The sequence below is a fragment of the Homarus americanus genome, unplaced genomic scaffold (assembly GCF_018991925.1).
Source record: "Homarus americanus isolate GMGI-L3 unplaced genomic scaffold, GMGI_Hamer_2.0 scaffold19117, whole genome shotgun sequence".
Taxonomy (NCBI): Eukaryota; Metazoa; Arthropoda; class Malacostraca; order Decapoda; family Nephropidae; genus Homarus; species Homarus americanus.
In genome coordinates, this window is record NW_024754704.1 from 3,632,596 (window position 1) to 3,645,926 (window position 13,331).

The 13,331-nt window shown below is 36.7% G+C and overlaps 1 protein-coding gene across 1 annotated transcript; it reads left to right on the plus strand.

Moving 5' to 3' along the window:
• The first annotated feature begins 4,120 nt into the window (after positions 1-4,120).
• LOC121856009 lies at positions 4,121-13,007 on the plus strand. Its single transcript, XM_042351247.1, has 4 exons — positions 4,121-4,408; positions 5,520-5,717; positions 9,539-9,643; positions 12,823-13,007. Exons 1-4 carry the CDS (start codon positions 4,379-4,381, stop codon positions 12,856-12,858), a joined length of 369 nt encoding a protein of 122 aa, XP_042207181.1. The 5' UTR covers positions 4,121-4,378; the 3' UTR covers positions 12,859-13,007.
• The last annotated feature ends 324 nt before the right edge of the window (positions 13,008-13,331 follow it).

The window sequence follows — 13,331 nt, forward strand, 5'->3', positions numbered from 1 at the left end:
ATTTATTTATTTATTTATTATTTATTTTATTCTTATTTATTTATTTATTTATTTATTTCAACTATTTATTTATTATTTATTTATTATTTTTACTATTATTATTTAATATTATTTATTTATTTATTTATTTATTTATTTATTATTTATTATTTATTTATTTATTTATTCAACTATTATTCTTCTTCTTCACTATTTTATTTATTTATTATTATTTATTCTTCTTCTTCTTATTTATTATTATTTATTTATTTATTTATTATTTATTTCTTTATTTATTTATTTATTATTATTTATTTATTTATATTTATTTATTATTCTTATTTAATATTTATTTAACTATTTATTTAACTATTCTTATTTATTTATTTATTATTTCTTCTTCTTCTTCTTCTTCTTCAACCTTCTTCTTCTTCTTCTTCTTCTTCTTCTTCTTCTTCTTCTTCTTCTTCTTCTTCTTCTTCTTCTTCTTCTTCTTCTTCTTCTTCTTCTTCTTCTTCTTCTTCTTCTTCTTCTTCCTTCTTCTTCTTCTTCTTCTTCTTCTTCTTCTTCTTCTTCTTCTTCTTCTTCTTCTTCTTCTTCTTCTTCTTCTTCTTCTTCTTCTTCTTCTTCTTCTTCTTCATCTTCTTCTTCTTCTTCTTCTTCTTCTTCTTCTTCAACCTTTAACTTCACTTCTTCTTCTTCTTCTTCTTCTTTATTTCTTCTTCTTCTTCTTCTTCTTCTTCTTCTTCTTCTTCTTCTTCTTCTTCTTCTTCTTCTTCTTCTTCTTCTTCTTCTTCTTCTTCTTCTTCTTCTTCTTCTTCTTCTTCTTCTTCTTCTTCTTCTTCTTCTTCTTCTTCTTCTTCTTCTTCTTCTTCTTCTTCTTCTTCTTCTTCTATTTATTTCTTCTTCTTCTTCCTTCTTCTTCTTCTTCTTCTTCTTCTTCTTCTTCTTCTTCTTCTTCTTCTTCTTCTTCTTCTTTATTCTCTTCTTCTTCTTCTTCTTCTTCTTCTTCTTCTTCTTCTTCTTCTTCTTCTTCTTCTTCTTCTTCTTCTTCTTCTTCTTCTTCTTCTTCTTCTTCTTCTTCTTCTTCTTCTTCTTCTTCTTCTTCTTCTTCTTCTTCTTCTTCTTCTTCTTCTTCTTCTTCTTCTTCTTCTTCTTCTTCTTCTTCTTCTTCTTATTATTCTTCTTCTTCTTCTTCTTCTTCTTCTTCTTCTTCTTCTTTCTTCTTCTTCTTCTTCTTCCTTCTTCTTCTTCTTCTTCTTCTTCTTCTTCTTCTTCTTCTTCTTCCTTCTTCTTCTTCTTCTTGTTTTTGTTGTTTTTGTTGTTCTTCTTTTTCTTCTTCCCAATCTTGAGAAGAGAAAGAGAGAAAGAGGACAAAAAGAGAAGGAAGAGGGAGACAGAAGGAGAGAGATAGACTGAGAGAAGACAAGAAAAGAGAGAGAGAAAGAAGCGAGGGGATGAAAGGAGAGAGAATGGAGGATGGGGAGAGAGAGAAACATATAAATAGAGGAACACAGAGAAGGAAAATAGAGAAATAGAGAGATAGAGATTAAAAGGAGAGAATTATAAAGATCGACAAGAGAGAGAGAGAGGGACTGGGAGAAGAAATATGAAGAAATGAGAAGAGAATGGAAAGAGAAAAGGGTAGAAGGGAAGAGAATGGATTAAAGTGAGAGAGGTAGAGAGAAAGGGAGAGAGAGAGGAGGTAAGACTGGAGACCTACAAGTATTGAATAACTCAGAGATACAAGAAATGATTGAGGTCGTTTCCCGTCTCCTGTCCATTATTATTATATTATTATTATTATTATTATTATTATTATTATTAACAGCAGTAATAGTAGTAGTATTAGAGAGAGAGAGAGAGAGGAAAGAAAAATAAGAGACAGTAAACAGTAAAGACAGACAGACAGACAGACACATATACATCTAAATAACTAATTAAATCACCACAATTAATGTCACATCAATTACCACACAGGTGTCATAATGAATAATTGAAATAAATCACAATAAAGTTCAACCACGTTTTTTATTAGTTTGTTTTTACTCACACACTGAACGAAGGTAAAGTTCAACCACGTGTTTTTAAGAGAGATTTTAATGGCCTCAGGTGCAAATCAGACCCCAATACAAATCAGACCCAAAATCAGACCCAAAATCAGACCCAAGATAGATGCCACTATAAACCTACCCCACTAAAAATCAGACCCCAGAATTAGACCTAAAAATCAGACCCTACCTCAAATCAGACCCCAGAATTAGACCTAAAAATCAGACCCTACCTCAAATCAGACCCCAAATCATACGACCCTAAGTAAGTTATTTAAATGATGTTGCAATGTATTTATTTGTTTTGTCTTGTTCTTGTTAGTTTTATTTTATTTATTCTTATTGTCTTTTGTTTAATTAATCTCTAAGTTTATTATATATTATCTTTCGCCAATTTTTTTTATCAAATGTTTTTTCTTCTTTTCTCTCTTATTTTCTTATTTTCTTACTTATTTTCTTCTTTCGTTTATTATATTTTTTATTCATTTAATATATATTTTGCTAGAGAGAGAGAGAAGAAGAAGAGAGAGAGAGAGAGAAAGAGAGAGCAGACACTTAAAAAAACAGGAACCAGCTCAGTAGACGCGCCAAAAGTGATGTTTTTTTACAGACGTCATCTTGCTTGTTTACGTGCAGGTGTCAGATGTGCGATAATTTCAACCCCTTTAATTTTGTACATTAATATTCTTAACTCAATATAAGACTAAATATATTCTCACCGCAGTATTTCCGTCCAAAGGGGGATATTATTTACTCCGGATATGATATAGAAGTAATTAAAAAGAGATACATTTGTGAGTGCTATGAGTGTGGTAATATTTTAGGTACGTAGATTATATACTAATTATAGCAGCATCACCAGCGTTAGTTGATTGGCTTAAAGGTCTCTTGTTACGATAGCAGTAGTTAGAACAATAAAGATCCGGCTTATAGACCGCTGAGGGAAAGCAGGTACACACACACACACACACACTTGACAATACCCATTCACCTGTATGTTATTGATTCATATTTAAGCTCTTACAATCCTAGATAACTGAGGAAATTTTTTAAGCCTTTCACTTGGTAAAAATTCACATTATATCACGACTAACACCTTCCATCGTCCTCTGTACCTGGGTCCTCACACCTGCCAGGGATGAAGACGAACACTAGTAGATCTCAGTGGTGCTTTAAATGTCTAATATTAACTGCCATGATTGAAATATTCTCCTCCCTCTCATGTCAGTTTAATATCACATAATGCTACCTTAATAAAATGCTGTGCTTATTATTTTTTTATTTTTTTTTTTACTGACCACAATCGAACGGACGAGTCATCGAGTTTGAATAGATGATGGAAGTGGTGATAAACGTCTGGTCATGATAAACTTATGGGGTTAAAAAAGGGGGAAAAGGTTAAAATAACTTGATCTAGTATTAAAATGACTTTAGTATAACTGTAGTGGTTCAGCCAGGGATATAAAAGAAGACTCAAGGTTAAATTGATGATTGACTCGCACAGAAACTTATTATTTACACCACAAGAGTATCATCCTAGGAGACGATTTCGTGGTTAATAAATCTTCTAAAATTTGTATTATCAATAGAATATTAACCCTAAGAATATTTATATAGGACATTAGTTATGAAGGTTAAAACTGATAGAAATATTACCCCCGAATATTTTGTCTAGTTGTCAATATCGATAAAATATACATAAGTTGACTAGTAGCCCTAAAACTAGCAATAATAGTCACTGAAAATAGCCAAGAATATTTGACATTCATAACTTTTGCTATTAATAGTATCATGCTACAGGCTACAAAGTATACTGAAATGTTTAAGTCCTGATCACGCATATTATTCCTGGAAGATACTAAAGTGATCAGTATTGAAAACATGTCTTATTAATATCAACGCACGCGAGGGAAAGAGAACACCTTTGATAACGTTTCTAATTATATAACATCTTTTAGTGATTATTGAAACCAGAGGCCGTGATTGGTCTGCAGGTCGCCGTGAAAGGAACCAATCATCAACCTGCTTTGCCTGCCCTGACTGACCGCCCCGGCTGCCAACCTTCTGACTTTAAACTCGATAAAAGCACTGACACACCTACAACGTTTTCGAGTCGCCGTCTTGCAGCGGTACTGAGAGGGTGTGGACGACGGGGTGACAAAGAAGACAGTGTGGTGTAGAAATAACAGGTGGTGTTGTGAGAGCTAGTACCCCCTGCCAGTGTTGTACAAGCTACACCCCCTGCCAGTGTTGTACAAGCTACACCCCCCTGCTAGTGTTGTATTAGCTAGCTACACTTCCTACCAGTGCTGTGCTTGTTGTCTCCAGTCGTCGAGAGAAAGATAGTGATGATGGTGACCGTGGGCATGTCTTCGTTGGTGAGCGATGGTCACATTATCTTGAGGACCAGTTCATTGATGTTTTCTTTACCTCTTCACTTTATTTACTCACATCTTTTACTCGTTATATTTACATAGTGGTTAGAAATTAAAAAGACAATACTTACTATATTCTTCATGCATTACTCACTCGTCGTTAGCGGTGTTCACGACGTGTTATACAATCTTCTTCAGCTTTCATAACAAGAACAACAGATACTCCCATCAATCACTGCCAGTCATTCATTGATTTATTATTCATGTAATTTATGTGTTTTACGATGGTGTTCCCTTGCCACAACCCCTGCTACAACCCCTGCTACAACCCCTGCTACAACCCCTACCACAACCCCTGCAACAACTCCTACCACAACCTCTACCACAACCCCTGCAACAACCCTACAACCCCTGCCACAACCCCTGCAACAACTCCTACCACAACCCCTGCCACAACCCCTGCCACAACCCCTACCACAACCCCTGCAACAACTCCTACCACAACCCCTACCAGAACAAAGGCCCCAAATACCTACCAGTTTTGCCTCACGTCATATGTTAAAGGTACATCATGTTTAGTTCAGTGGACAAGTTGCTTCGAGGTGTTAACTTGGTCTCCAGAAAGTTAAATGATAATTGCTTCTTGTTTTTACTTTATTTTTCAACATTAACTCTGATGTGGTGAAACTGCGTGTCTGAATGATGTCACCCAGGCATTGTTCCTGCTCGATTTAGTCTTTTCTATAAGTTTTCAATTGATATCTTGAATATTTTCTTTATAATGTTTTTTTTTGTATGGATTCTTAATTATAGTGACTGGTGTGAAGGAGACTGTCGACTACACTGACTGGTGGTTTTAGACTGTATGGATGGAGATTTTTCTCTGTCGACTATACTGACTGGTAGGTTTAGACTGTATGGAGATGTTTTCCTGTCGACTATACTGACTGGTGGTTTTAGACTGTATGGATGGAGATTTTTCTCTGTCGACTATACTGACTGGTAGGTTTAGACTGTATGGAGATGTTTTCCTGTCGACTATACTGACTGGTAGGTTTTAGACTGTATGGAGGTGTTTAATGTCGACTACACTAACTAGCGTCACCTTCTACAGATAGTTGTAATACTCTTGCTGGGGAGGTCTTACGCTGGTGTCATACCTGTAGGAGATATTCGCGAACAAGACCTCCCAAGACTCTCCACCTACGAGGGCTATCACCACCAATATCTCCATGGTTCTGATGGCACCTACGACTTCTCCTTCTCCCTCCCTCAGCAGTCCAGGTGGGAGCACAGAGACGGGCATGGTCAGGTGAGTTGTGAATCAGTTTCGTATATTAATTAGTTGTATAGAACAGGTAGTCATCTTATCCCTCACACACACACACACACACACACACACACACACACACACACATGTTAGTTATCGAGTAAGCTCCGCCCACTTTTGGCGTCCCTAGCAACCACCTCAAATCATGGAAGGTGATTGGCTACTGGTTGCTAAGTAAACATGTCCTACCAAAATGTCGACTCGATGGTCAATATTATCGTATAAAAAGTCAAAATGGATATACAAATAAACAAAATAAATGACCAATCAATTACTAATCCCCCTCCCCCCCAAAGGCGCATCAGATCACACAGCAAAGCATCACATAAACATAGTTCTCGAGTATGTAAATATAAGCTCTCTGTAGGATCATACTGTACTTCTTTCAGCCCAACTTAGTCACTCAGAACTTTGTGAGTTTCTAGTGACTTTATTGATGCTTGAACTTTATAGTGTTACCGAGGCTGGGTGCTTGGCCCTTGTGACATAATTTACTGAAGAATATGAAGTTAGGTTTGCATACATACACACACACATGCATACATACATACATATATATACACACACACGCACATATTCTCTCATTCACACACACACACACACGCACATATACTCTCATTCACACATACACACACGCACATATACTCTCATTCATTCACACACACACACACACAGCACCACGACAGTTTTGGTAGAGCACAGCAGCACATCTCTAGCCAGCACACAACAGCAGCTGACACATTACATTGCAATTTCCTGATAAGCTTGTGAACGAGTCCTGAGTGACGCTACTTTCACTCAGAGAACGTTAACAGTGGACCCCACGACACACACACACACACACACACACACACACACACACACACACATACAGTCATAAAAAACACAAGCACTTAAGCACACACACACACACATACACACACACAGGTAAACGAGTTATATTTTTTGGTGTTTTTCTTATAAAGTTAACAGTCCAGTTTGCCTTATTCATTTTAATTAGATTTAGAAAGCACATAAACTTACCAGAGTAAAAAAACATAAACCTACCAGAGTTAAACCTGTAAGATATCGTATGGGTTTGATATTTAAAACCTGTAAGATACAAAGATACCAAGTTAATCTGAAAGACAAAGAGTTAAACCAGGCAAATTTTATGTCTGTTTTAGTAAGATACTAAGAGTTAAACCATTTATCTTATATATTTTAAACTTATAGACAGTTAAACCATGTAATCCTTGTACATGTAGAGAGATAAACCACTTCAGTTTCATATTATATAAACCAGCAAGCTATAAGTGCCTATAAAACAAGATTTTTAAACCCAATATGAAGAAAGTTTATACTATATATTATGTATAAACCAGAGACATATACAGTTAAACCAGCAATAACCATGAACCACGTATGTGTTTTATAAATAGATCACAAGCTACTTAGTTAATTATAAACCGGATTCTTGAGTCTATAGTAAAACACACACACACACACACACACACACACACACACACACACACACACACCCACACACACACACACACACACTTGCACTTGCACTTACACTTACACTCACACTTACACTCACACTTACACTTACACTTACGAAACAAGTTGAAAGTTACTTCGTGTTATAAACTCAGTGAATTGTGAACTAGACTTGTATTACAGGAGCTAGGAGTTTGATCTTAGTTTGTGGTATTTTAAACTTGTTTCTTTTATGGATCTAAGACTAAGATAACCTTTATGGGGTTAGATAAGGTTATAGTGTGAGGTTAGGTTAGGTTTTGGTTGGGTTTTGGTGAGGTTAGGTTAGGTTTGGTTGGGTTGGGTTTTGGTGAGGTTAGGTTAGGGTAAGTAAGGTTAGGTTTTAAGTGAACGTATCTAGTTAAGGTAGAGTCTCAGTGTTAATTTTGTTTCTTAACTGGTGCTAAGTGAACGTATCTAGTTAAGGTAGCGTCTCAGTGTTAATTTTGTCTCCTAACTAGTGCTAAGTGAACGTATCTAGTTAAGGTAGCGTCTCAGTGTTAATTTTGTCTCCTAACTGGTGCTAAGTGTGAACGTATCTAGTTAAGGTAGCGTCTCAGTGTTAATTTTGTCTCCTAACTAGTGCTAAGTGAACGTATCTAGTTAAGGTAGCGTCTCAGTGTTAATTTTGTCTCCTAACTGGTGCTAAGTGTGAACGTATCTAGTTAAGGTAGAGTCTCAGTGTTAATTTTCCTCTTAACTGATGCTAAGTGAACATATCTAGTTAAGGTAGAGTCTCATTGTTAATTTTGTCTCCTAACTGGTGCTAAGTGAACGTATCTAGTTAAGGTAGCGTGTTTAGTGTTAATTTTGTCTCCTAACTAGTGCTAAGTGAACGTATCTAGTTAAGGTAGCGTCTCAGTGTTAATTTTGTCTCCTAACTGGTGCTAAGTGTGAACGTATCTAGTTAAGGTAGAGTCTCAGTGTTAATTTTCCTCTTAACTGATGCTAAGTGAACATATCTAGTTAAGGTAGAGTCTCATTGTTAATTTTGTCTCCTAACTGGTGCTAAGTGAACGTATCTAGTTAAGGTAGCGTGTTTAGTGTTAATTTTGTCTCCTAACTAGTGCTAAGTGAACGTATCTAGTTAAGGTAGCGTCTCAGTGTTAATTTTGTCTCCTAACTGGTGCTAAGTGTGAACGTATCTAGTTAAGGTAGAGTCTCAGTGTTAATTTTCCTCCTAACTGATGCTAAGTGAACGTATCTAGTTAAGGTAGAGTCTCAGTGTTAATTTTCCTCCTAACTGATGCTAAGTGAACGTATCTAGTTAAGGTAGAGTCTCAGTGTTAATTTTGTCTCCTAACTGGTGCTAAGTGAACGTATCTAGTTAAGGTAGAGTCTCAGTGTTAATTTTCCTCCTAACTGGTGCTAAGTGAACGTATCTAGTTAAGGTAGAGTCTCAGTGTTAATTTTCCTCCTAACTGATGCTAAGTGAACGTATCTAGTTAAGGTAGAGTCACAGTGTTAATTTTGTCTCCTAACTGGTGCTAAGTGAACGTATCTAGTTAAGTTAGAGTCTCAGTGTTAATTTTCCTCCTAACTGATGCTAAGTGAACGTATCTAGTTAAGGTAGAGTCACAGTGTTAATTTTGTCTCCTAACTGGTGCTAAGTGAACGTATCTAGTTAAGGTAGAGTCACAGTGTTAATTTTCCTCCTAACTGATGCTAAGTGAACGTATCTAGTTAAGGTAGAGTCACAGTGTTAATTTTCTCTCCTAACTGATGCTAAGTGAACGTATCTAGTTAAGGTAGCGTCTTAGTGTTAATTTTCCTCCTAACTGCGCTATGAACGTATCTGCCATGTAAAGGTCTCAGTGTTAATTTTGTTCCTAACTGGAAAAGTGGGCGAACGTATCTAGTTAAGGTAGAGTCACAGTAAGTACTTTCTCCTAAACTGATAAGTGAACGTATCTAGTTAAGGTAGAGTCTCAGTGTTAATTTTCTCCCAACTGATGCTAAGTGAACGTATCTAGTTAAGGTAGAGTCACAGTGTTAATTTTCCTCCCAACTGGTGCTAGAAGGTATCTCTCTCCATCAACAAGGCCGCCATTTACTCACATGCCTATACCACAACGCTCTTAAAAATAATATTAACTCTCTTTAATATACGCCATCGGTCATCACACCAAGCCCTTACTAACGCCTCTTCCCCGGCCTTCCATCGCTGTTGTAAATACGTCTCTCTCTCTATAAGCTGCCGGGAGTATACACAGTATTGCCACACCCAACTCTCTCTCTCTCTCTTCTGACCTAGGATGACCCTTTCCCTCTACTCTCCGCAGATCACGGGGTCATTTGCCTACGTGGACAAGATTGGTCACCAGGTGTTGGTACGGTACACGGCAGGTAAAGACGGATACCATCCCCAAGTGGTCTATCTCCCCGTGGTAAGATTTAGTTCACTTATGGGGGTTATATTTCAGCTATGGCAGGATATATTTCAGTTATGGGAGGATATATTTCAGCTATGACAGGATATATTTCAGTTATGGGGGATATATTTCAGCTATGGCAGGATATATTTCAGTTATGACAGGATATATTTCAGCTATGGCAGGATATATTTCAGTTATGGAGGATATATTTCAGCTATGGCAGGATATATTTCAGTTATGGGAGGATATATTTCAGCTATGGCAGGATATATTTCAGCTATGGCAGGATATATTTCAGTTATGGCAGAATATATTTCAGTTATGGTAGGATATATTTCAGCTATGACAGGATATATTTCAGCTATGGCAGGATATATTTCAGCTATGACAGGATATATTTCAGTATGACAGGATATATTTCAGCTATGGCAGGATATATTTCAGCTATGGCAGGATATATTTCAGCTATGACAGGATATATTTCAGTTATGGCAGAATATATTTCAGTTATGGTAGGATATATTTCAGTTATGACAGGATATATTTCAGCTATGACAGGATATATTTCAGCTATGACAGGATATATTTCAGCTATGGCAGGATATATTTCAGCTATGGCAGGATATATTTCAGTTATGGGAGGATATATTTCAGCTATGGCAGGATATATTTCAGTTATGGGAGGATATATTTCAGCTATGACAGGATATATTTCAGCTATGGCAGGATATATTTCAGCTATGACAGGATATATTTCAGCTATGACAGGATATATTTCAGCTATGGCAGGATATATTTCAGCTATGGCAGGATATATTTCAGCTATGGCAGGATATATTTCAGTTATGGGAGGATATATCAGCTATGGCAGGATATATTTCAGTTATGGGAGGATATATTTCAGTTATGGCAGAATATATTTCAGTTATGGTAGGATATATTTGCTATGACAGGATATATTTCAGCTATGGCAGGATATATTTCAGCTATGACAGGATATATTTCAGCTATGACAGGATATATTTCAGCTATGGCAGGATATATTTCAGCTATGGCAGGATATTTTCAGCTATGGCAGGATATATTTCAGTTATGGGAGGATATATTTCAGCTATGGCAGGATATATTTCAGTTATGGAGGATATATTTCAGCTATGGCAGGATATATTTCAGTTATGGAGGATATATTTCAGCTATGGCGGGATATATTTCAGCTATGACAGGATATATTTCAGCTATGACAGGATATATTTCAGTTATGGCAGAATATATTTCAGTTATGTAGGATATATTTCAGTTATGACAGGATATATTTCAGCTATGCAGGATATATTTCAGCTATGACAGGATATATTTCAGCTATGACAGGATATATTTCTGGCAGAATATATTTCAGTTATGGTAGGATATATTTCAGTTATAGGATATATTTCAGCTATGGCAGGATATATTTCAGCTATGACAGGATATATTTCACAGACGGATATATTTCAGTTATGGCAGGATATATTTCAGTTATGACAGGATATATTTCAGCTATGGCAGGATATATTTCAGCTATAGAATATATATAGATAGTTAAAAATATACAAAGATATATTTCACCTATAAATAATGTTATTCATACATATAGAGACGGATTAATATATATTTTAGCTAATGAAGACATAATATACAGCTACGGGTCTATATAATGATATATTTCTGTTATATACAGGTAAAAGTACATATCCTAGCAATAGAAGGACTATATCTCAGTTATAGGCAATGATAACTCTACGTACAGCTATGTGTAATGATGTATATATATAAATATACAAAGATATATGAATTTATACACAAAAAATATGTCATTATACACTTGATATTATATGGTATTAACCTTTAGCCTCTCTACGGGTTAGTATGCTAGTTATAATTGGCTATTGCTAGTAAGAACATAAGAATGGAGGAAAGCAGGCAGTCCCGTTTACACCCAACCCCTATCGCTCATATATCCACCCAACCTGTGTTTGAAGCTACCCAGCGTGTTCGAGTTATTGAAGATGTTTTATACCTTGTTCCACTCGTCCACTACTCAATTTCCAAACCATTGTTTACCTATTTCTCGCCTAAATCTAAATTTGTCTAATTTAAAACCATTGTCACGAGTTCGCTCCTGGTTGATAGTTTGAGTACCTTTGTAATGTCACCTTTGTTCAGCCCTGACTTCCATTTATACACCTCAAGCTCACTCTACGTCTCTCGAGGGAGTGTCAATTAAGATGCTTTAACCTGTCTCTGTAATCAAGGTTCCTAATGCACCGGGATTAGTCTTGTCATTCTCCTCCGAATTCTTTCTAAGGATTCTGTATGCATTCTGTAATACGGTGACCAGAATTGAACTGTGTAATCAATGAGGTCTCACAAGCGCATGATATAGCTTTAGGATGACCTCGCTAGTCTTGTAACTAACACTCCTTTGTGTGAACCCAAGTACTTTGTTAGCCTTGTTTCGAGCAAATACACATTGTTGACTTGGTTTAAGATTCCTACTTATCATTACTCCTAAATCTTTCTCATAATCGGATTTCTCTATAACATCGTTGTTTATCTGGTTTCTCTGTTTACATCTCCCAGACTAAGTACTTTACATTTGTCCACATTAAATTTCATCTGCCATTTTTCAGACCATGCGAATTATTTTTTTAGATCAGCCTATAGTTTTGCGGAATCCTCGTCAGATTTACTTACACGCCCTATTTTGGTGCCGTCAGCAAATTTACCTTGTTGATGTCTACGCCTGTATCTATATCGTTTACGAGTATGTATGCTAAATACTAATGGTCCAAGTACTGAGCCTTGGGGTACTCCACTAGTGGCTACCCTCTGTTTCCTGTGTTGTAATCATGGCCTTCTCCTAGCTAGTTCCCATGACCTTTTAGAGACTTCCTTTAACCTCCTGGGTAGTTTATGTGTCCTCCTGACCCCCTGGCCACTTTCTAAGACCTCCTAGCTGCTTCCTATGACCTCCTAGCTAGTTTATGTATCCTCGTGAACTCCTAGCTAGTTAATGTGACCTCTTAGCTAGTTAATATGATCTCCTAGCTAGTTTATGTGAACTCATGATTGCCTGGCTAGTTTCTATAACCTCCTATCTAGTTCCCATGACCTCCTAGTGACCCCTGACCTCTTGTACTTTCCTCCCTCAGGGGTCCGACGCCATAGAGAGGGCGAGGAGGAGCTGAATCACTATGAACAGAGGGTCAACTTACTGCAAGGCCTTGATGATGGTGGAGACAGCTCGTCCTCCTCGGAAGAATCTGACGAGGATGATGATAGTGACGAGGATGATGATAGTGACGAGGATGATGATAGTGACGAGGATGATGATGATAGTGACGAGGATGATGATAGTGACGAGGATGATGATAGTGACGAGGATGATGATAGTGACGAAGATGATGATGATAGTGACGAGGATGATGATGATGATAGTGACGAAGATGATGATGATGATAGTGACGAGGATGATGATGATAGTGACGAAGATGATGACGATGATAGTGACGAAGATGATGACGATGATAGTGACGAGGATGATGATGATGATGATGATGATGATGATGATGATGATGATAATGATGATGAAGATGATGATGGTGATGATAATGATGAAGATGATGATGGTGAAGGTGATGATGATAAAGATGATGATAAT